The 25,409-nt window shown below is 41.8% G+C and overlaps 1 protein-coding gene across 2 annotated transcripts in view; it reads right to left on the reverse strand.

Moving 5' to 3' along the window:
• The window catches only part of LOC122399910, a 177,225-nt gene that overhangs the window by 72,593 nt on the left and 79,223 nt on the right, over positions 1-25,409 (reverse strand). For both annotated transcript variants that reach the window (XM_043400972.1, XM_043400971.1), the window contains exons 3-4: positions 17,334-17,504; positions 15,091-15,235 (exon numbers count right to left, since the gene is read on the reverse strand). In XM_043400972.1, coding sequence (XP_043256907.1) covers positions 15,091-15,235; positions 17,334-17,504 — 316 coding nt within the window. The remainder of the gene's footprint in view (positions 1-15,090; positions 15,236-17,333; positions 17,505-25,409) is intronic.

Consider the following 25,409-nt stretch of genomic DNA (forward strand, 5'->3'; position numbering starts at 1 on the left):
ATGCCAGAAAATATTCAAAAACACTGTAATAATAAAGGTAATTTTCAAGAATTTTTTGGGCCCAATTTTGAAACTTTTTCTAACAAACATTTAATATTTTTGAAAACTACATATCTTCAACTACTTGTAGTAAAAATTTCGTGCAAAAATATTAATTATTATGGACGTAATAAAAACCAAGAGGGCTCCAAAAAATTTGTTAGAAATGGGGGTGTAATTTTTTACTGTAAATTGTGAAACGATAAATCATGCAATTTTGTTAAACTATAGGACAGTAACTTTTATTAGACAGATTTTAAAAATAATTATTTGTTACAAAATGGTGGAAATTTGTAAGGAGAGATTTCGAAAAAATCTGATACAAAACCAATATTTCGAGTGTCGAATCTTTCGTGGCGCGAGGATTCGGTGTAACGTTTGGCATTAGCGAATGTTTGGCCGACGACGCAGGAATATATCAAGTTTAATACGTAACGTCGGGCGTAAAGAGAGGAAGTGCACGCAAAGGACGAAAGGGACGTCGAGTGGCTCGTAAATGTTGATGAGTTCGCAACAAAATTACATCGTCGACGTAGCAAACGCTGCACACGCCTTATTACTCTCGTTACGTTTAAACGATCTATCGTGTCGGGAATGGTTTCGGGTAGGAGGCTAAATTGATAATTGTTCCGAAGAGATTACGCGGAGAGGGGGGACGGTTTTGATACGCCCCCGCAACCACGCTCGGCTCGTGCCCGCAAATCTCTCGCCGATTTATTTCCCAGTTGCATCCAAGAACACGTCTGCGTCTGACTTTCGATGAAATGATAACAATATTAGGGAATAAAATTGGCTGCAACAGTTTCGAAGACTTCGTCTGACTAATGGTTGATATTTCCACTTAAAAAGAAAGTGTAACACTTTCCAAAATGTTCCAAGATTGAGTACTGGTAAATTTCAAGGGCTAAATACTAATATTAGCCAATATAATTAGCTTTGTATTATTTTTGAAGACCTAGTCTGACCAGTGGTTGATACTACTACTTAAAAAGAAGATCCAACACTTTCCAAAATGTTCCAAGATTGAGTATTGGTAAATTTCAAGGGGTAAATAATAATATTAACGAATATGATTGCCTCTGCATTAATTTCGAGGACCTCGCCTGGCCAGTGGTTGATATTTCTACTTACAAAAATTCTGACACTTCCCAAAGTGTTCCTAAATTGAATATTTCTATATTTCAAGGGTCAAATAGTAATAATATTACTGAATAAAATTAGCTGAATTAATTTGGAAGACCTTGCCTGACCAGTGGTTGATATTTCTACTTAAAACGACGACCTGTCACTTCCCAAACCGTTCCTCCACCGAGTATTTCTAAACTTCAAGTGGCAAACAATAATAATACCACCGAATAAAATTAGCCACGTCAATATTACTCTCGTTACGTTTAAACGATCGCTATCGTGCCATGAATGGTTTCGGGTAGCAGGCTAAATTGATAATTGTTCCGAAGAGATTACGCGGAGGAGGGGGGGTTTTTGATACGCCCCCGCAACCACGCTTGGCTCGCGCCCGCAAATCTCTCGCCGATTTATTTCCCCGGGTAGCGTCCCGAGCGCGCGTCTGCGTCGGACGTTAACAATCCGGTTCGAGATAAGCTTTTGCCCGGAGAGAAACTTTTTTACCCTCCCGCCATCTGTGCCTTCCTCTCTCTATCCTTCCGCGATTTCTCATTATACGGAAGGGGGGGGGGGAATATAAATTTAATTATCGGCCGTCCGTTAAAGCTTTCGCTTCGTTTATCTTCCTCTTCAACTTTTAATATCGATATTGCGACCCGACCGACAACCCACACCCCTCCTCGCCCTATCCCGGAAAGGTCAACGCGTTTTCACCGATTGGGGACCCGGAAAATTACTTCCGACTTGGCCTCCCGCACACTCCCCGTTCACCGTTTGCCAAAGCACGAGTTGATACGGTTACTTTAATGGTGATTCGACGTGAATGAAAAGAAACTTTCTTTTTTTCGTAAATTCTTTCTATTTATTTTTGTTGTTTATCAACTGCCCGGGCGGTGTTATTTCTCTATTTACAGAGCACCTTTGTACCGCGGATTCTTTACCATTTATTTTCCCACGAACATATTGTTTATTATACTGTGTGGTATTTTTATACACAAAGTGGTTTTTGTTGTTTTTCATTCGTTTATCGAGCATACACACCGATATACACGCTTGCAATACGGCGATTTTACCACTCATTTTTGCTGTATATATTGTTTATTATACCGGTATTATTTTTGTTTATGGGAAGTGCTTTTTCTTGTTTTTTATTTGTTCGATACTAACGAACAAATTACAGGAACCGATAGTGATATTTATACAGTAGAAATACCATATATAATACGTTTTTTTTTTTGGAGCGGTCACCCATCGCAAAGTACGGGATTCGAACGCCTCCAAAAGCCGCTTAACGTCGATGACCACAGAGGGAGCCACTGTCTCCAATGACCCACGGGATCACTGACAATTATTATTCTCAATTTCTCCAATATAAACCCTCGTGTATCTCTACATATAAATAAACAATATATAAAAAAACAAGATTCTTTTGTTATTTACTGAAATAAATCACCATTATAGTGACAGTAACTGTACATACGATCTTCCTGCAAATATTTCGAGAGCAAATTCGACGCAATAAAAGAATACGTGGCTTTACAAAATAACAGCACAACTGCTCCAGATTGGATTGTTGGCGTGTTTCGATCGCGTGTTTGTTGTCCCGTCGTTTCCCTGCGCCGTAAAATAATTCCAGACCATTTCGAACTCGGAAATTAGAAAATAAGAACCAATTTACATTCACTACAAAACTGGTTAATTGCCCCTAAAGTTTCTATCTAGAAATTAGAAAATTAGAAAATCTCAGATTTCGTTGAATTTTTAAACCAAAAATAAATCATTTTAACAAACTGGAGCGTCGTTGGTTCGAACTTAGAAGTCCAACAATGGATATTTTTAGCTTTGTAAAATAGTTTTACCCCCGTTATGTCGTTCTGTGTCTTTTGGAACAATGTACGAGGCGTTTCTGGACGTTGCAGCGCGATTTCGAAAATTCGATTGCCCTCGAATCGCGCCGGGACGAGCCCTGGCAACACAAAGGGCGCAAGTCTCGATTGTACCTGGCCATTCGTTCCGAAAGAGTCAAAGGGAAGGCACTTTTGCCTCTGTCCCGTTACACGCTCGACTTTTAATTCATCCCCGCTTAATGCAACCATTGATTAATCCTTTTAACCCTCCAAGCATTGTTAAATTTTTTTTTTCCACCCTTTGTGCACCCTCCACCTATCATTTGGTAAATATTGTTTCGTTACTGTGTCTGTTTTCGAATACCCTTTTTCGAAAACAGTTTCAAACTCGAACCCAGGACACCGTAATTGGAAAAGTACGAACTTTTATAGGGGACTTTCCCAAGTTTTTCGTGTCTCCTTTCATCAGGGGGGTGGGAAATTCTTATTCGAGGGTTCCTGGAAAATTAATTTCGTTTGGATAATTAAGAGATTATCGTGAGGTGGTTTTTTTGGTTTTCTTGGCTTTTTTTTTTTAATTTTTAGGTACCTCGAATGGACGAAATGACGTTTAATGTACACCCATGCTCGGCCAATGAAAAATTCATATCAAAGGCCTGGGCAAATCGTGATTGCCAGAGCATGAAGTTAACCCACATTTCCGTCAGTTTGCGATACAATTTTATCGTATCCAGTTCGCGCCCCGCTGATTCAATTTCATGATCAAACAAATAGCGTTTCGACTCGCGACTGGGGGTAGCGTCCGACGAGAATAATGAAAAAAAAAATATCTGGACCAAAACTGAACGTTGTTAAAGATGTTTCGAGCGATCTGTATATTTTTGTTGTGTAAATTGAATTACCGAGGAAAAATAATTTTCGAAGAACACTCTGGAAAGTTTCGAAGCTTTGAGGGGGGAGCACAAAGACAAAGAAAATGGAGGCAAAAGTGAGATGCACATGTACGTGAATAGGGGACGTATTATTCCGAACGATTGTTCGTGTTCATCGTGTCGCCGAGTTTGTACAAAATTGACGAATGTCGGGAGGAACCAGGTCAGACGTTCGCAGCCTGTCGTGATCGTAATCTCAATTAACCCATTTGCAAAAGCATTCTACCGGTTACTAGTATCGTCGAGTGAGAAGTAATTCGTTTTTAAAACTCGTTTCCCCATCGATCTCGTCTAAATATACGATTTGTCAATTTCTTTTTTTTTTACAAACTGACACACGCTTGTAACAAAATTATTTTGCGTTTCAGAGGATATTAACATTGTTTGTTTGTTCCCTTTTAGTAGGAAAATGAAATAGAAATTGTATATTCAGGGTGTTGATTGAGACTAAAAAGTTATTAAAAAATTAAATTAAAAAATTTGAAATTGTTCATGGAAAAATTAGTTTCGGTTGTGGGGGTCAATTGTAATTATTTTTGGTGAATACACATACCTTCGAAATCCTAACCACTTTCGAGAAAAAAATTCGAGTAGGTGTGAAATTTTTCGACAAAATTACAAAATATCAAATCGTTCTAAAAAAATTATTTTTGTTTGCAGGGGCCAATTACAACCATTTTTGGTCATTAGACATACCCTCGAAATCCTAACCATTTTCGAGAAAAAAATTCCTTACCGAAAATATCATTTCAGGCCAGAAATGTTACTCCAAAATTTCATGTGTATCTTTAAAACATCATAACTTTGGAACAGATTGGAGGATTTTGATGTTTAAAAATGCAAACGACGCGTATTTTAATGAAGAACAAGTAGAAATTTCAAAAATATTCGAAAAGAAGATTTTTGACTTCGCAAAATGAAAAAAACCCCATAAAAATGATCCAATTTTCAAACGGCCATAACTACTATAATAGTGAGTGTATTTCATTGAAATTTTTTTTTGAAGTAGAGCTCATGGGTACCTACAAAAAAGTGTTAAACAACTTTTCTGTAGAACGTCAAACAAAATTACTAAAAATCAAAAACGAAATTTTAAGAAAAATCGACAGGGTGTAGGTGCCTAAATTTTTCGCCGAAAAAAAAAAATTTCAAATCATTCTAAAAAAATTATTTTCGTGTCCGAGGTTCAATTACAAGCATTTTTGTTGAATAGACATACCCTCGAAATCCTAACCAGTTTCGAGAAAAAAATTCAATAAGTGGATAAATTTTTCGACAAAATTAGAAAATTTCAAATCATTCTAAAAAAATTATTTTTAGTTAAGGGACTCAAGTATAATCATTTTTGATAAATACACATACCTTCGAAATCCTACTCGGTTCCGAGAAAAAAATTCGAGTAGGTGGGCAAATTTTTCGTCGAAATTGAAAAATTTCAAATCGTTCTGAAAAAATTATTTTTAGGTCCAAGGATCATGTGAAATCATTTTTGATAGATACACATACTCCCGAAATCTTACGCACTTTCGAGAAAAAAAATTCTTTACCAAAAATGAGGTCATATTTAATGATTTTATATTTCCCATGAATACATTGGATGTAAGGTTTGCTCGTATACCTCGTCAGTGCTAGCATCAGGCCCATTAAAATATTATTATTTCAATAATATTAAAAAATAGCTCATGAAAGAGAGGATAATTTTTCTGATGTAAAATTGTTGACATAAAGAATGAACAGAATTATAAAATAAAATTCCAGAAGAACGACTCAAGGGAGCAAAGTAGTTGGAGAGGAGTTCGAATAACGAAAAAATGTTTTGCAATGGAACGGTGGTTGTTTCTTGAAAACAGTGGGCTATCTATTATTAAAATTTGGTCCCTTAAAGGGATCGTTGAGCGAGCTAGGGGGGGTTGGTAAGTGGGGTTCTTGATGTTTTTAAAGGTCAGTGACCAAGTCGGTCGAGGGGGAGGGTCACGATGTTTCGAGAGGCTCGAGAAAAGAGGAAAAAGCGAGAGACAGAGGCGGTGGAGGAGCCCCGACTGCAGGGTTGGACGTGGCCTCGCGGGTCATTAATGTTTAGCCGAGCTAACGAAGTTGAGAAACCGGGCGGGAAGGGTTCTCGTGTGCCGCGAGGGGGCGCATGGCACCCGTGGCAAGCAAAGTTCGACGTACAAAGTGTTATAAATGAGGACAATTGGGGTTTCAATCCGGGGATAAAGACGTCCGCGTACGAGAAAAACGTTCCCGATTTTTCTCCCGACCTCAACTTCATCGCGAATCCCCAAGATCGAGCGGAGATATAAATTTTCGTCGCCCGCGCCATTGAGAACGATATTTCCAGGGAGAGGAGGGTGAGAATCGATGATCGACGAGCGCTCGAAAGTCGAAAGTCGCGTTCGAGTGTCGACAACTTCGAGTAGAATCGTTCGAGATATCGCGAGGTCTCGAGAATCGAATGCAATCGATCGTGGAGGAGAGGATCGATTATCGAAAGTCGAAAGTCGCGTTCGAGTATCGAAAACGTTGAGTAGAATCGTTCGAGACATCGCGAGGTCTCGAGAATCGACAAGAATCGATCGTGGAGGAGAGGATCGATTATCGAAAGTCGAAAGTCGCGTTCGAGTATCGATAACTCCCTAGTCGAATCGTTCGAGATATCGCGAGGGCTCGAGAATCGATTATCGAAAGTCGAGAGTCGTTCGAGAGCTCGAGAATCGAAAAGAATCGATTATCGAAAGTCGAGAGTCGTTCGAGAGCTCGAGAATCGAGAAGAATCGATTATCGAAAGTCGAGAGTCGTTCGATAGCTCGAAAATCGAATAGAATCGATTATCGGAAGTCGAGAATCGATCGTATCTCGATTCGAGATCGACGATATCTCGTTCTATCGACGAGATGGAAGGTAATAACGTATTATTCCACGTTTTGGGCGCCAGAAACGATCGAGTTCCGGGGCTCTCGACACCCGGGGAACCTCGGCACTAATTTCTGGTGTGAATTCGGCTTAACTGCTCCGCCCAATCCCCCGTTCGGAGGACTCAACGGGCGCCAAAACAATCGGACGGGACGCGAAAACTGCATCAGACGCGAAATTCCAGCTAATTGTCCCCGACAGTCCTTTTCGTTCCTTCTCCAAACTCTAAACCGTTCCTATCTCTTTCCCGCCTTTTCGCTCTTGGCTACAATGCGACGATGATTACCGAAACGACTGCAATTTTCAAATCCACGAGACTACCAACACCACTCCTCACCGTTTTCCAGCGTTTAATCGCTCCGGGATTCGCGGATAATTACGCGACACTACGAGCTTATGCTCGAAATGTTTTCTAACTTCTACTCTCTTCGTCAAGTTCTCATTTTTTTAACACTCGATTCCATAGTTTTTATTTTTTTTTTTAATTATTATGCAATTTAATGTAATCTCTAGATCATTCAGTATTTTTTATTTTGTCATTCTGTATTTAATAATTTTATTTCTGCCATCACATTGCATAAATTAACTAGAATCGCAACACTTAAAATTACTTAAAACATTTGTTCACGTTTGCAATATTTACTGTCCCCAAAACGTGCTAAAAAAATGAAAAATTTGTTTAATATTGCAAACGTTATTTTTAATATTGTAAATGTTGCAATTCTAGTTAATTAATGCAATGTGCTGGCTAAAAGAAATTTTTTAAACACAGAAAAACAAACTAAAAAATACTCAATGAACCAGAAATTATATTAAAGTGCGTAATAATTTCTAAAAATAAAAGCTACATTTGACTGCTCATAAATTTGAATATTTCATGTCATTTTGCATCCCACTGAACCGTTAACGAAGTTTTCATAGGGTAGTTTTCTCCCTTCGTGACTTTGTTTGCTCGTTCTTAAAAAAAAAATTGCAAAAACGACTCGAAACGCAAATCCACGAGCCCCCGATGATACATCGAGGCCACCGATACAGTTTGCCAAATCCCATAAGAAGATCGATCCGCGCACGCCAGCGCGATAAATCATCATTACAATTACATCCGGAACAGGAATACTCTCCAGAGCCGTAAAATAAACTCTGCGCGGCCGATTCCGCGCGGATTTATCTCGCTTCCTTCGCCCTCCATATTTCAGTTCCGTGAATTTTCTTCGCGCGTCCCGGTTACGCGTCCCATCTCCAGAGAACCGTGTTTCCCGCGTCCACTCGTCCCCCCTCGTCGTTTTCGTAACAAAAGGAACCGTCGACGAGCGTTTCATATTTATAAAAGAGTTAATATTTATCCGCGCCAACCGGACTCTTCGTTTCTGTTTTCATTACCGCTGGAGTTACGCGCCACTACCGTCTTCCGTTTTGCAATTCGAAAAAGAGAAAAAATTCGAGGTGAACTTTGCGGGAAGATCGAGTTTGAAAAATGTTAGTCCGCCCCGAACGAGAGTCAATTAACGAGCCACGTTGCCCACCAGCCACGGGAGAACAGTTTCAATTATCCACTCGGGGAATTGAATTCATTATAATTTTCCCTACCAGGGGCGGCATTAAAGGGCCGGCTTGCTGCGACCTCTCTGTATCGCGCGCACACTTCAACAATTACGTTATCCCACCGATTGGTTTCCAATAACGTATTTATTCGCTCGGATGCACCCTCTGTGAGTTACCAAACGTATCAGTTTTCAAGTGCACGACCGCCCGCGCAACGAAACATTTCACCGATTGCATATTATTCACCGGATATCCACTTTCTTCCGCCGATCGGAATTATTCGTCGATCGTTCTCCGCGAATTATTCGCTCGAATTTGCTTTGAACGCTGTCCATGATCTAGCAATTAATTGCTTGACCCTTTCTCTACAGTACACAATTTTAACAATTTATACCTACTGGGCTACTCGAGTACAATTTTCTGACCCCATTTTTTAGGAATATTAACACTTTATCGACCGATAGTCCGTTAATCGGTCTTCTGTCGGCAATGTAGAACTCGTTGCCAACCGGTAAGGTAGAAATTGTTACCAACCGGTAAGGTAGGGCTGTTAATCGGTAACGTAGGACTCATTACCAACCGGTAAGGTAGACTACTAATCGGTAACGTAGAAATTAATGACAGTGACCACTTATAAGAAGCTACCGTGGTCAGTAAAGTGTTAGAATTGTCCTTTTTCTCCAGAGAAATTTAAGATTTCTCCATTTGTGTCACTATACATGGACCTCAAATCGAGTTCTGGTGCTTTTATTACGAACTATCGTCCCTTATTCTATCAAAGTAAACTTTGTATGGGAAATATCGATGTGTAGCGATGAAAGAACGACGAAAAATGTTAAAATTGTAGTCTATCGGATGTCTGGAGGAGAATAGCGACGATGGGGGAGGATGTAAAGACGATTTCGCCATTTCCAAGTGGGATCACCGAACACTGATCGCCGATTGTTTCAATCGGCTTTAGCCACCGGCGTTTCCCCGGCTTCCAAACCCTTTCCCCTTTCCCCTTTTCCTCTTTCGCTCTTCTTATCCCTCCCCGAGTGTTCCAGATACTCGATACAATTCGACTCGACTTCTGCTCGACGAAGATACGAGCCCTCGGACCGACGAACGCGCGAGAAAAGCCCAGACGTCGACATTTCCATACACGCAGACAACTTTCACAGCTGTCTCGAGCCTTCCATCTCTGAGAGAGGAGACTGATACCCGGGAAATCGATGCAATTTCTGCTAATGCACACTCATGTGCATTAATCATTCGCGTTAGAAACTCTTTTAACGTCTCTATTTGTTGGAAAACTCTAGTTTAAGAGAATGGAGATTCTAGGGTGGATCGAATTTAACTTTCACGAGAGCCTTTTCATCTTAGGCTCCTTGTGTGCTTGCCAACACTGTAGCTACCAGTCGACACCGATACATATTTACGATTCTACGAGCTACTTGACTCTATGTAAATCAAAAGAAACTCGTCTTTTATCAATTCTTTGCAAAGTGTGCTACTTCTATTTACGAAATGGTGTACTAACAGAGCAAGTAAACCTAATTGGAGGCCCAATGAAGAGGTCTGAATATAATATAAACAATAAATAGTGCCAACAATACACAGTGTACTGCACCCAACGTTGCTTAACTTCGGTGATCGGACGGGAACCGGTGCTTTCAACGTGGCGGGATCGTTGGCACACTGTTTATGATTTATTCGACCACCAAGCCCTCGAATATCCCAACAATGAATCACCGAAGAATCGAAAATCGAAAATCGAGTCGCCTCGACGACTTCTCTCGTAAAAATTACTTTGATCCGAGGGTCGCTGGGATTTCTTTTGTCCGGGGGTTTCCCTCTTGGTTATCAGGCTGAACGAGGGAAGAAATTCACCGGCAATTTCACGCCGGTTCAACTGCCGGAATGAAAGAGACGCGGTTTGGTAGCCAAGTCGAGGCACATCGTCATTTCCGGTGAAGTTGGACCTCGTTAGCCAGTTCGATCGAGCACTTCGATCCCCCCCCCCTCCCCCACCCACCCACGAACTGCATTCCTTTCACTTTCCAGCGGATAAACGGTTATTTCTCGAAAATCAGCCTCTCGATTTATTTACGTTTCTTTCGTGTTGCAATGGAGCGCCGTATTACAATACTTCGTGTATTAATTTTACGGTAAATTGAACTCTTCGCCGCCCCGGTTATCGATGCTCGTCGATTGTATTCGGGTTCGAAGCAATCGCAGAATGTTGCCTCTTAGTTGCAGTTTATCGAGCCCCGATGAAACGAGCTCTATTTACTTTCCACTCGTGGCTGTCTGAACGAAGCGTCGAAAGAGCCGGGGCGACATTTGTCACGGGACGATCGTTTCGAGTATTCGTGGATAACTCGATATCGGGGACGCGCGCGGGAGCTCGACCGATGCAATCCATTCGTTTCCAAACGTCAACTCCTTCGTCAGGGACCGACAGTGTCGTCGACACGTCCGTAATTATCTTCGCTTTCCTGTCCCTTGGGAAGTTCGTGGCAGTTGCTAATTAACGCCCTACACAGTTCCGCCATTTCGCCACCCGTGAATATTTTCGATGCGATACCCCCGTTTCCGGGGTTATTTCTGTTTACCAACCCCCCCCCCTGTCTGTGCTCTCTTTCTTCTCCCGCGCTTATCGCGATCGCAACTTTTCTCCGACGGCCAACACCAGAATATCGCGTGCGGAAACACGTTTAATTACGCCAGACGGCGATGCTTTTGGCACGGCGATTAATTTCCATAAACTTTTACACAACTTTCCTGCGCCCTGTTCCGCCAAACTTCCACGAGGCGACGTATCGACAGTCGATTTATGGTTATTTAAATTGTCAATGTACGGTCGATAACCCCTGCCTTCATTATCGACAGCTACAGTCGGTAACTGGAGAGTTATCGACCGACAAATCGGCTAGCGGTCGGCAACTATCGTGTTCGACGGGTTACCGACCGATAAATCGGCTAACTGTCGGTAACTATCGAACCTCCAAGAGTCGATCAGTCGACGAAGCGTGAAGCTGGGCCAAAAGTTGAGAACGCGTAATAAACGCGAGGTTAACAATTTCGAGGCGGTTCCGGGCGTTAAGTTCCGGACGTAAGAGGCGCGTTTTCATTAGCGCGTACCGGCAGCATCGCCCCGGGGCTACCGAAGATAAGTGGTTATCTTTCGTTCTCTCTTTCTTTTCCGCGAGTCTCGCGGCTGGATCGCGCCGCCCATGGAAGCAGGTTTGTCTTCGTCAAGACGGGACGAGAGGAGCGGAAAGTGGTAGCTTTTTAGAAAGCGCATTCTCCCCGTCCGTCCTCTCCCGTTGGAAACGATCCACTCCGCGGTGAGAAAAGATGGTGCAACGCCGCCGTGAAAAATGAATATCTTCAGTCGACCGAGGGCGAGCAAGGAAAAGAAAAAATAAAAATAAGAAAAGGAACCCGGGTTCGTACTGCTTCCCGTTCGCCCCCTTTTGTAATAAAACGTCATACGAGAATTTATTTACCTCCCCGAGTCCTCGGACCCATCATCCTAGGCGTAGCTTATCCGTTTTACCATACACTGTATCGCAGCTTTCGTTTCAAACTCGACTGCCTCGGAGCGTGGAAATTGGAGCCATATTTCGTCCGACGTTCCTCTTAAAATAACGCGTATAGTCGTCACATATTTGGACGACTCTCGATTCCCACCTCGAGCCTCCAGATTTTCGTAGACGTTTTTCCCCTTTCTCTCGCGTTTCCCTAACCGGTGTCCGTTAACGACACTTGAACGAAAGTTGTTCGGGGACGAAACCAGCTGTCTGCACATTTACATCGTACTTTCTAACCGTTCTAAAACCTCGTAAAAACTGATGCGTCGATCATAGGCATCGCGGACCAGAGGAACACCAGAGAACGAACGTTCACGCGGGAGTATCGATCTGGGGGAGCGAAACTAAATTCCTAGAACAATTTTGACCGTCGAACACCGGTCGCTGAAAACGTTTGTCGTCTTCAACGGGCGTTTTTTTCGCCCCAGTTCCCTCTGAACGTTGAAAGTATACTTCCCGGCGGGAATAACGAGCCGCGACCTTTACAACGCGCGTTAATTAAATTAACGGGATCGTTAATTGTGGCCTGACGGGGTTCCACGGCCTCCCGCGACCCCTGGTTCCCGCAAAACCTGAGAATCAGGGAGGACTTCGTGAGCTTTACGACCAACCAAGGAAGAAAACTCTACGAAAGATCGTCCATTGTACCCGGTCGTGCAGTATCGGGGATGGTTGAGAGTTTATTTCGAAAACGAGACGAAACAAAAGGGTGAAATAAGAGGATCCTCTTGAAATTAACCAACCAGAGATTACTCCGTTCTTCTCGTGTAACATATTCGTTTATGTTACGGTGTATTCATTTTCCTTGGTCGCCGGGAGATAACAACAGGATCCCACGGAGCCGCGTCACGTGCATGTTTTTAAATTCAGAAGAAATCCGTAAAGTTTACCCCCTCGGGAGCATTTTCCCCCGTCGTATCGACATTTCCTCCGTTCCTGGCCCCGTAATAACATTGAAATTCAATCTGCCGTTCCGCTCAATAAAAGTAAACCTACCCGGGGAACTTATCTCGACATCGTCCCTCAGCCTTGTTCCAATTTTCTCTTAATCTGTGATCCGGAGGATCCGGGGAAGGGGGGGGGGCGGACAAAAGTCCCCGGAATCTTGCGTCTAATCCCGTGGAATGCAGTGTGTTCGAACTATCGTGAACAATTTCGCAGAGATTAACCTGAAAACGAAGAAAATTGTCGATGAAAGGAGCTCGGAGAGCAAACACCGGTATCCTCTGGCCATTCGTGGCCTGGGTCAATAACATACTACGTTCCTTCGCTACAAAGATTCTCCGACGGTGTGCTCGTCCTCCTGGAAGAACACCTTGTCCCTTTTGCCAGAAAGGAATTCGTGACGCCGGAGAACGGACAAAACACACGCTTCCTCTCCCTAGCTGCATATATCCTCCACCTAGAACTATCGAAAGAAGCTTTGCATCTAGAACGAGCCACAGTTACAAAGATATTTCGCTGGTTTGGCTATCCAATCTCTGTAATATGCCTTCGGTCTCTAGGAGACACGAGGGTTATAAACGCTGCACGTAACAACGTTTTCCAGGAAGGAATGAAATTAGACGTTGCGGGGGAATCTTCGTACGGCGTCGGGTGTATTGCCTCGTCGCGTTACATAAAACGAGGGATAAAAAAAGGAAACAAAGTAGGCTTAACGAGCCGACGACGATGCAGTTGCGCTTAAAAAAATCGTTGCTCGAGTTTCCAACCCCCCCTCCGAGCGAGGGACCCTCTTTTTCGAGCAACGATTCAGGACAATAACGCACCCCGGTGCTTGGAAATGATTCCGAGTCGTTTCAACGGAAAAGTGCTACCCTCCTCTTTTATGTACTCGGTTGTATAACGCTGCTCTTGGTCTCTTTTTTCACCGCCCCCACTGCCCCTCTCGCCCGGGGAGAACTCACCGTAATGACAATAATCGTATCATGCGACAGCGGCGCATTAAGGGATGAAAACGACAAGAAAAATACGAGGCAATTACTCGGGCGGAAAGATCGCGGGCCCTGGTCGTAAAGTTTCGACACGCGAGGAGACCTTCTGTAATTAAAAAGTGCGTGCATGGTCGTTTAATAACTTTACGACCATGGGAGAAGAATATTATTCTCGCTTGTGTGCTCTGAATCTTGAGGAAACGCGAGAGGCTTTGTTTTTCCTTTTATGTAAAGATACTTGAGAGGGGTCCGTTCTGTCGACGCTTTACCGACTGTATTCATCGGTTTTTTACCGACTGGTGACCTATTACTCGACTTTTTTACCGACTGGTGACCTAGTAATCAACTTTGTTACAGACTGGTGGCCTATTAATCGCGTTTTTTACCGACTGGTAGCCTATTCATCGACTGTTTTATCGACTGGTGACCTATTAATCGCTTTTTTACCGACTGGTATCCTACTAATCAAGTGTTTTACCGACAGATATCCTGTTAATCGCTTTTTTATCGACTGGTGGGGCGTATTAATCGCTTTTTCACCAACTAATAACCTATTAATCAGTTTCTCATCGACTGATAGACTAATATCGACTATCACGAAAATAAAAAATCCTACATTTAATGTTTCTACGAGCATATATGGGTTAGTAAAGTATTAACCAGATATGTACGAGAATTCCTGCAGCCCTTCTGCGAGGGCAACCGATTAACAGGGCGAAAAAGGAACACGGTCGGGGGCTTCTCTCGAAACCCTGGCAGCCAACAAGGCGATAGAGCCGGCGTAGTCGACTGACATTGAAAAAAAAGAACGTTACTCGTCTCTTTTAAGTTGAACGGTGAATAGAGAGAGGGGGAACTAGGGGCTGGCTCGGGGCGCACAGAAGCGTAAGAACGAAATTCAACGCGCTGCAAAGAAATTTATTTCTTTGATTGACATTCAAAAGGAGCACTCCGCGCTTCCTTTAACTTGAATTATGAATAGAAGGGAAGAGAGAGAGAGAGTTGGGGAGCCGCGGCGAAATTTTTCCAGGGAAACATTTTTGCGCCGGAGAGTAGGCGGACGTAAATATTGACTTCCAGGAGGCGGAGGGGGTGGGCTTACCCGGTCGTCTCGAGACGCGAACCGTGATTTGCCCAAAACTAGAATAAACTATGGTAATGACACGACGTTTTCGCTCACCGGCTCTCCATCCTGCACTTGCCCTCCCGCGCTTTGCAGTTGCTTTTGAAGTCCTCGAATATCTGGCTGCACGGTTTGCCGCGCAAACAGACGCTCAGCGCGTGGTTGCAGGTAGGCAGGGCGTCGATGGGGTACGAGTCCTTGTCTGGAACAGAAAAATAGCTCGACTCGATTCGAAACCATACCAAAAATTAAGATAATAAGAACGTAAATAGGGTGGTTCGAGGGGGAGAAATTCATCCGGCCGCGTTGGAGAAATAATTACTGGTCCGTTGGCGCAGGGTAAAAATGATGAAAGCGTCTGCGAGAGGGGGGGAGGCCAATGAAACAAAAACAATAAGAAGACGCCGGTTGCACCGGCGCCGGACCGTGGCAAAAAGAAGAACCAGAAAAATAATAAAGGCATTCTGTTATCAAAGGAAGAAAGGCGAGGTCGGTGCGTTAAGAGGCGAGGAAGATTTTTGCGGATAAAGGGAGGCAGGGGGGAGGTCAGAGAAATTTCCCGTGAATAATTTCAAAGAACCTTCCCGCGGATTCCCCGATAATACAAAACGATCGCAATTAAACAGGCCAGACTCTATTCGGGAATGAAAGGGTCCGAGGTGGAACGGAAAAAAAGGGAGTATCGCCTATGGTTTATTTTAAAAAATTGAGCAAGAGGAGGGAAACACGCTCTCGAGGAGAATATAAACAAAAGGGTCGATGAGGTAAAGATAATGGCGGTGGAGGGGGGTGGGAAAGGATAAGATAAAAAAAGAGGAAGAGTTTAGCTCGCGGAATCGACAGGCAAGAGGAAAGCCATTCTTTTAGCATCGGGAGACGAAAAGAAGGGAGGAACAGAGGAATCGCGAAGCAGACAGAAAAGGGGTGAGTTGGGGGTTGGATCACGGCTGGAACAGCGGACGTGGGTGAAAAGAAGCGCATTGGGAATTATCCGTGAATCGTTCGAAAATGCTCAAAAGGCTCGACGGCCCGGACGAGTGAGCCCTCGGGAAAACGAACAATGGAAATCGTAGGAGAAACCGCAATGGCGCGGGAGGTTATAAAAGAGGCTACAGTCAAAGATATCGCGATCCCTTTGTTTTATTCCGCGGCTTTTTACCTACCCCCGCCCTCGAAAGGAACGTCGAATGGCGCCTGGATCAAATTTCCTTGCGTACCGCGTGTACCCGGATAACTGTAACTGTCGCTCGATTTCGACGAAAGCGGCTTTTTACCTCCCCCCGCCCTCAAAAGGAACGTCGAATGGCGCCTGGATCAAATTTCCTTGCGTACCGCGTGTACCCGGATAACTGAAACTGTCGCTCGATTTCGACGAAAGCGGCGTCAGAGACGATCGAATCTCGTTGGTGGGTGTTTGCGACCGGTTCTGAGTGCGTCTAACGTCCGCCAGGAGTTAGGGTTAAACAAGAAAGAAAACTGGGGACGTTGGAATGGCGGGATTATTGGAAACGTCCCGGAACGCGTGTTCGAGGCTCGTTAAAAGTTCCCTGGATCGTTGCTGACCGAGATCGAGGGAAGTTTCCCCGACACCTGAACGGAATCCCTCGTTACGATCGCGACTCACGATTAAATGCTTGTTGGAGGATCTAACGTCGATTTTTTTTTTTTTGAGGGGAGAAACTAAATCGATCTTAATTGATTTTGGTCGTCACTAACATTCCTTAGACACCAGAGTTCTCAGAGAGATTGGTGATTTTAAAATTATTCACTCTGTTCGAGGAAAATGGAAGGAAATATTGTAGAAGAGAAAATTTTGTTCATGAAAGCTGGTAGGATAGTGTACAATAGGCTGTGAGGTCTTATTAAAAATAATAAATGATTTTGATGCTCCATGGAAGGGATGTTGACCTATTGCAAGGGTAGTTTTAGGCTTCTCGAGGGATGTTCAATTATATCTATTTTTAAATTGAATTTGAGGTTTCCATTCATGGTGAAATATTTTACAGAATGAGATAAAGATGTCTTCTATATTTTGGTGCTCCATAAAGGGGATGTTGACCTATTTTAGGGGAAAAATGAATAAAAATATAATTGTTGAAATTGTTCAATTGTATAAATAAATTGAATACGTAAACCCCAAATCCTGTGTATTCTAAAACTCCACATTTTCCCAGAATAAAATGGGGATTCCCCGGGACGTTTTGATAGCATGGAAAAATTTTTGTACCGGGGGACAGTAAAGTAGCTATCTTGCAGAGTACTTTGGTGAAATAAAACGATCCCTATGCTTGGAAACTCACCCTTCTTTAAGACGTAGATGCAGGGATGGTCGAAGAGGAAGTTCTGGAAGCTGTTGCAATCCGGATCTACATGCGGCTCTCTGCAGAGGCACGTTGGTCGAAAGAAGGGGAAGGCTTGCAGAGTGTGCAGGGCTGCTTGACACTTTGTCACCGTCACCGTCGAACAGGCCACTGGGAACAGTTAAATTATCATTAAAACGGTTTCTTTCTTTATTTCTGGCGGAATAAATTCCCGTGAAAATTTAAAAAAAAAAATAAAATTAAATAAACTCGTGTATCGTAATATTAATTCACTCGTTGCACTGTTTCCGGATTACAATTTCAACGAGCAATAATCGCTGCAGAACGTGTCTGTAATTCGTACCAGCGAGGACCGCAAACATCGAGAAATACAGAGTCCGCGAGGCGAAGATTATCGTTGCAAGAATGGAATGCTCACACCGCAGGGAGCAATGGCGTCCCATAGTCGCGAAAACCGACGATAACACTCCCGTGGTAACAACGAAGATTCTGTAAACGTAGCTGGGCTCGAACGAGCATACGGTTTCGACTGACCGTGACGCAAACAAGGTGACAACGGTGTTTGCGTTGGGGAATTTCCAATAAAAAAAAGGGTTGAACGACTCTCGACGTTGTCCACAACACCTGGCCAAATAAATTCTCGCGAAATTTTAACCAATGACAGCATCAAAGACAGAGAAAATTAATCTTAAATATATTTCGATCGAGTCTGCAATATTTGGCGAACAGACTCTCAGATGGCAAAAAAGAAACATAAAATGAATTTATATGTTCACATATTCTTAAATATATGTTTAAATTTGATATAGAAAAAATTCTTATTGTTCAGAAACGCAAAACTATGTTTTATTCATCATGCACTGCAGTATTCTTTCGGTTTTACTGGATTTATTAACGAAAATCGGCACTTTCACTGTAACGACGCTCTGACTCTCCTTGTGGCGACGTACAACTAACCTAACCCTCGTCTTACCGGTTCGCGCGGGCAAGCAACGCGTGTGGCGCCATATTTGAATCAGCAGTAGAGCGTCTCTACAGTATTGTGACATAAATATTAAGGTAAAGAATTCTTAAATACAAAATAATGTAGTAAGTATAATATATGCAACATATAACACTATTTTACTGTTATTAGTATTAGTAAATTCTGTATTAAATAATTAAATGATTAATACAGAGTTTACTAGTGCTAATGCAGAGTTTATTTGCTTCACTTCTGTATCAAATAATTAATACAGAATTTACTAATGCTAATACAGAGTTTACTTGCTAATGATTAATATAGGGAAATATATGCAACATATAATACTATCATTAACTATTTAATGCAGAATTTACTAATGCTAATACAGAGTTTACTTGCTAATAATTAATATAGAGTAATATACCTAACCTATAATAGCATTTTAATACTGTACTCACTACAATTCTTTGTATTAAAAATTTAAGGTTTTCCTCTTGCCCTAATGTTTATGTCCCTACATATATAATAAATAAAATATACTCTTACATTTAATAACCATCAGACAGAAGAAGAGAATTTAGACCGATCCTTAAATATATTTAAATTAAACATAGCAAACACTATTTTCGTCGCCTATAACACCTGGTGAACCAAATTCTTCGCACAGTTTCAAAGAAATAACTGTTTTTAGGTGTCCTCCAACGCTCAGGAAAAAATAAAATAAATTTTCCTCGAACACTTTGGAGATGCCCCATGAGTTAGGATCTACCATTAGCTGGTTCCAGAGCGCCCCCTCTCCCAATCGATGGGAAACGGGTGGCTGAGGGAACAGCAGGGTTACAACTTTTTCCCCGGGAAAGATGGCAAACGAAGAGTCAGCGCTCTATCTTAAATTAAACATTAACTTCTGCCTGCCAGAGTGTTTTACTTTTCGCTTTGTAGCTCGAACTCGTCCGTACGATCTTTTCTCTTTCTCCTTTCTTAGCGCCAGACCCCCCTCCGGAGCACTCTTTATTTCCTCGTCGACGGAAACCTCGTGGAAATTAGGTCGCCACCGAGTCGCCCGACGCGGTTAACGTCGTTTCCATTGGTCTCGCTCTCGCGAGCGTTCGCAAAAATCCACGTCATTTTTCGTATCAATGTTTAATAACATCCACGCGAACACGAACAATTTATACGACCCGTGGACGTAAATTCCGGATTATCGGAGTCGACGGACACCCCTTATGGAAACTTTGCTCGTCATTTTTCGATCCGATACCCGACGACATCTGGATTCGTTATATCGTCCGCTGGGAGGCTCCAGCTACTCCCGGTTATTACGAAACTTACGGTGTCTTGGAATAGTAATTAAGGCGCCCCGCGATCTCATTCTTTCCCCGAACGACGCTGTACTAATTAATCTACAGAAAAGGAGGGGGGGGAATCCCGGGGAAAAAAACGCGAGCTGAAACTGTGTTTTAACGAGGAAATATTTCAGCCCCGAAAATGGTAATTCCCCCCCGCTGCTCGGGATTATAATTAAATAAAGTGGATATTGGAAATTGCACGATTTGGTGAAAATCGATGAAGGATCGATCGATGGAGGACAAAAGGTGGCAAAAAAAGGTGTTCTCTGCCTTTTTACATTGTGTTTACATAGTAGAATTCACGTAATGGCCAATTTATGTGGACTATCAAGAGTAGTAGTAAAATGTCCGACCAAAATCGTTTTATACTACTTGGAGAATCAATTTTGGTCAATATCGAAGTCTCAATCATCTTTTTATTGAATCTGCACATATTCTCCGCTTGTTTACACTGGGTTCATATGGTAGAATTCACGTAATGGCGATTTTAAGTGGACTATCAAGAGTAGTAGTAAAATGTCCGACCAAAATTGTTTTACACTACTTGGAGAACAAATTCTGATTCATTATTCTAATTCTACCACACAAATCTAGTGTATATGAGTGCAGATTTAATATAAACATAATAAACACTTCCATCAATCCTATTTCGAAGCAATAAAAAATCAAAATTGGTTCTCCAAGTATGTTAGGAATATCGTTATTGCGTTAATTGTTTAGTGTAAATACGTGCAGATTTAATATGATCGATCGATGGAGAACAAAAGGTGGGAAAAAGGTGTTGTTGAATTGTTGTTTCCGTGGTACTCTCGATGGTTACAATACACGGTGTTGCACAAAACCGAGGATCTGGGCGGATGCAGTTGCAGTTGCAGCTGCAGCGACGCTGATATCGGGCTGGCTCTCCCGTTTAATGGTTTCGTGCCGCGCCTATGCTCGCATGGCCATTGCCAGATACCGACTTTCGAGCATGACAGAGAATCCTGGAGGAGGCTGGAGAGAGAGAACGCGTAGGGAGATCAGTACGTACATACGTTTGTACAATCGTGCGGTGCCCATCTACATTCTACGAGCTTGGGCCAACCGACCACTGTCCGAAACACGCGTCTGTATTTCCATTGGAGCTCCCACGGCACTCCCACGCATCCGCCATGAGCCTCTTTTCGAGAATTATTCCTGGCAATAGCTATCGAGAGACCATTTCAAGAGTCAGAAATAAAGTAAATTTTTCTGGGTTCATATAATTATGAAAAACAATGGAATACAGGGATAGATAGTTTTTTAAATAATTTTTATATAGACTCTCTGAACTGTGTTTGCAGAAAATATTCAAATTTGTATGGAAATTTTCTCATATGAGAGATATGGATTTTTTTAATAGTGGAAATTAAAACGACAGATGTTTGGAAAAATCTAGACTTAGTCTAGAATTAGTTATTTTGAGTCGTTGGTGATTTATATTTGTGGTTTTTGGAAATGTCTTTTTAGGTGAATCGAGGACTAAAAATTGCCCGTTTCTTCGATCAAAAGTTTTCTCCGTAACGGATCATTAATCTCGCTAAATGAATGTTCTTTCGCCCTGCGGGGTGAACGACGGTGTCGCGAAAGAAGCGCGGGAGTTTTTGCAATTTTTATAACCGCGATGCGGAGGAATTTTCACGGACAGTTTCATTAGAACGGTCGTGTTAGGAGCAACAACTCCGATTCGCGTGGAGATCCGGGTTTTTGCAACAAATAACGACCCAATTATATCGAGATCGCGACGGGGAATTTTTTAAAAGGAACTCGAAACGTAAAATCCTTTTCATTCCCCGTGGGTTCCTCTTTTCATAATTATCGAAAAAACCTCGATTCGTGTGCATTTTTATAATATAGTGTCTCATTAGCGAGATGTTTCCAAGTCTTTTTAAAAAAGTGATATACAAGAGGAGATCGTTAAATAATACAAAATGAGCCCTCCAATTTTCATCTCTGTTCTCCATTTCCACTTTGATACTTTTCAGTTTTAACCTTTTGACTTGGTTTTTCCGTCGTGGAATAAAAATAATGCCCCATGTCTGACCAAAATCGTTTTGTACTACTTGGAGAGTCAATTTTGGTCAATGTCGATGTGTCGATCATCTTTTTATTAAATCTGCACGTATTCTCCGCTTGTTTACACAGAGTTTATATGGTAGAATTAATGCAATGCCCAATTTAAGTGGTCTATCAACGATATTCGTAACATGTCCGACCAAAATCGTTTTATACTACTTGGAGAACAAATTCTGATTCATTATTCTAATTCTACCACATAAACCTAGTGTATATAAGTACAGATTTAATATAAACATAATAAACACTTCCATCAATCCAATATTGAAGCAATAAACAATCGAAATTGGTTCTCCAAGTAGTGCAAATCGATTTTGGTCCGCCATATTAGGAATATCGTTTTAAATTCGATGTTGCACTAATTCTACTTGGTGTAAATAAGTACAGATTCAATATAGAGATGCATAATGTTTCGATCAATCCTATTTGGAGACAAAATGAATCAAAATTTGTTCTCCAAGTAGTACAACCTGATTTTGGTCAGACATATCACTACTACCCCTGATAACCAAATGAAATTGTCTATTATTTTAACTCTACCCCACAAACCTAGTGTAAATATGAAAACAGACCACAAATTAAAGCTTCACAAAGAGTTGTTTCAACCCCAAAATACAATAAAGTCCCTATCACACGTATTTCTCATCATTTTCATCCGCTCCACAAGCATTTAACGTCCACGAGCGAAGGGTTAATCGTCCCGTTTTAATTATCCGGATATCTATTAGGAATATCCGGCCGCAAGAACCGGCTACAGTGCCGATAAAAAGCACAACCCATCGCGGCCAGAGCCGCGGCCGGAGTTATAATTCATCGACGGCGAACAAAAGGAGGCGATTCGAAAAATGGAAGGCGAGAAAAAAAAAAAGGAAAATTGTACACGGTACAGACCGAGCGGATAGCTCGTAGTCCGCGGACGAATCTGAAGGGACGCCGGTTCCTCTCTTTTCCTCTTTTCACCGAGTATTTTTTTTTCTTTTTTCTTCGCTCTAGCCGCTCTTCTCCGGGACACACACGTGCTCCCCGCGCGCAGCCGGCGAACACACAAGCACAGAATTTTCTCTTGCACGGCGTCTGTCTTCCTCCCACCGAGGCCATTGTGCTCGAGAACTGTGCACGGCGCTTTGCCGTAACAACGTACATTGTATTTTCGAACAATGGGATCCTTCTGCCGCCCCCGTCACCCTTTTCACCCCTCTTTGCCACCTTATCGGTCCTTTTTTCCGCGGCAAGACCACACTTCCCACGCTTATTAATGGCAGCGAGCAGCCGACGCTCTTCGATTCGCGATCCGCGTTATATTCGCGACGCGATCCCCCCCACCCCCCCCTCCCCCAACGAACGCTTCCGTGAATTATTACCCCATTTCCCTCCGATACCTCGAGATCTTTATTATTCGCGGATTAATCGCCGTCTGTTTTCACGTCGAATCGCTATTTTTATTTGGAGAACGGGATACCCACCTGGGGGAACGATTATGGCGGATTTGTTTGAGTCGAAGAAAGTAATTGTTACTCACGATAATGTTTAATGCAATGCGGGTAGATGTTTTATAAAAAGAATTGGGGTGAATTTTTATAAATCTTGTCGTGTAAATTTTTTATAATTTTTAGTGAAAATTTAAGTGGATATTTTTGCTAGTTTTTGGGGGGGGGGGTTATTGACTTTTGAAATGGCGACAATTATAGTGAATTTATTTGTACCAGAGAAATTAATAGATACAAAAACATAACCGTTATCAAAGATACTATTTCAAAATTCATAAATCAACCATAAAATGTTCCATCAAATCCCAACAAGCATTTAAAAAAATATCAGGCCAAAAAATCATATCATTTAACTCTAGAAAATTAAAAATTAACTACTCAAAATACAGAACAACCAAATTTGTGAGAAATTAAGTACTTAAATACAAAAATTTATTTCAGTTGCATTTTCTATTTCCCTCCCCCCTCCCCAAAACGTCGAATGATCGATTTAATTATTTCTTTATGGAGAGAGGGGGGGGGGGGAGAGGTTTGCTTTGGAACGATAAAATTGTAATCGAAGGGAATCACGTCCCGATCGCGAGCAACCCGTTTTCTTCCCTCCAGGAACGATTAAAAAGTTACTAAGGGGTGGGTGGAGGTGGGTGGGGATGGGTGGGAGGAAACGTGAAAATATAAAAGCGACGGAAGAGAAATGTCCGGCGATGTTTCACGGCGATGAAACTTCGGGAACTTTCTTCTTTCTTCGGATTTCATCCGGATCGGGTATCGCGAATCCGGGCGCTTAAAAGTAATGCCTTCCCGGTGAACTTCGACCCCGGGAAAATAATTAACCGTTTCATTTCGAAGGAACTCGGGATAGGGAAGCTCTCGAGCAAGCAAATCAATTCCGTGGACCAGTGTCCCGGTTCCCTGCTTATTCTTTTCTACCGTCGAGTCGATTGCTCACATTTGCTTTCGTTTCTTTGCCAATTTGTCCACCTATTGACTCCTCGTCGTGGAAATAAAATTATTAGATTCAATTACACTGTGAAAAGTTATTGGATTCAAATTTATATAGTATTTATTTTTGGGAAATTATTGTTCATTTTGGTGCAATGGCTAAGTGTTTTTTTTATTTTGTATTTGTGTATTTCAAAATTTTAATTCAGCTAGCAAATTGAGTAAAATTGAGTAGAATTGTAAGTATAGAAATTTGTTACTAATTTTTTAATTCATTAATATTACACACACAATGCACACAATTTTAAATATTTATTTTTTTAATATTCGTTCAATGTCTAATTTAAATGGAGTATCGACGATATTCCTGACATGTCCGACCAAAATCGATTTGCACTACTTAAGGAAGGAATTCTGACTCATTGTGCTAATTCTATCATAAAAACTTAGTGTAAATGAGTACAGATTTAATATAGATATGGTGGATGCTTCCATCAATCGTAATTCGAACGAATATGAACCGAAATTGGTTTTCCAAGTAGTGCAAATCGATTTTGGTCGGACATGTCAGGAATATCGTCTTAAATTTGATATTGCGTTAATTCTACTTAGTGTAAATGAGTACAGATATTGTATAGATATGATAAATGCTTCCATCAATCGTAATTTGAAGCAATATGAACCAAAATTGGTTCTCCAAGTAGTGCAAATCGATTTTGGTCGGACATTAAAATTTATTTCAGCTAACAAATTAAGTAAAATTGAATAGAATTGTAAGATTAGAGATTTCCCATTAATTTTTCAATTCATTCACACACATCATGCACTCAATTTTATATAGTATTTATTTTTTGAATATACACTTTAGTCTAATGGCTGAGAGTATTTTTTATTTTGTCCTTGTGTGTTTCAAAAATTTCTTTTACCCAACAAATTTAAATAGAATTGCCAAGAAATCCACCCTGTTAATTTTAATTTATTAAAATCAACCCTCCAGAACTAAGATCTCCATCATCCACACATACCTAAGACCACGAACACGAATAGAATTTCCACACACATCGAATTCGAAACTTTTGATCGACAGTAACATACGAAGTTATTTTTAGAATGTAATTCCAGACTCTGTATTTCAAGACTTCAGGTAATGGAGTTTACGAGCGACGTTCGAGCCAGATCAGGATAATGCGACGTAATTATAGTAGATCCCCTCCCCCCC

The sequence above is a fragment of the Colletes gigas genome, unplaced genomic scaffold (assembly GCF_013123115.1).
Source record: "Colletes gigas isolate AHSC1104 unplaced genomic scaffold, ASM1312311v1 Colletes_gigas_Sc00015, whole genome shotgun sequence".
NCBI lineage: Eukaryota > Metazoa > Arthropoda > Insecta > Hymenoptera > Colletidae > Colletes > Colletes gigas.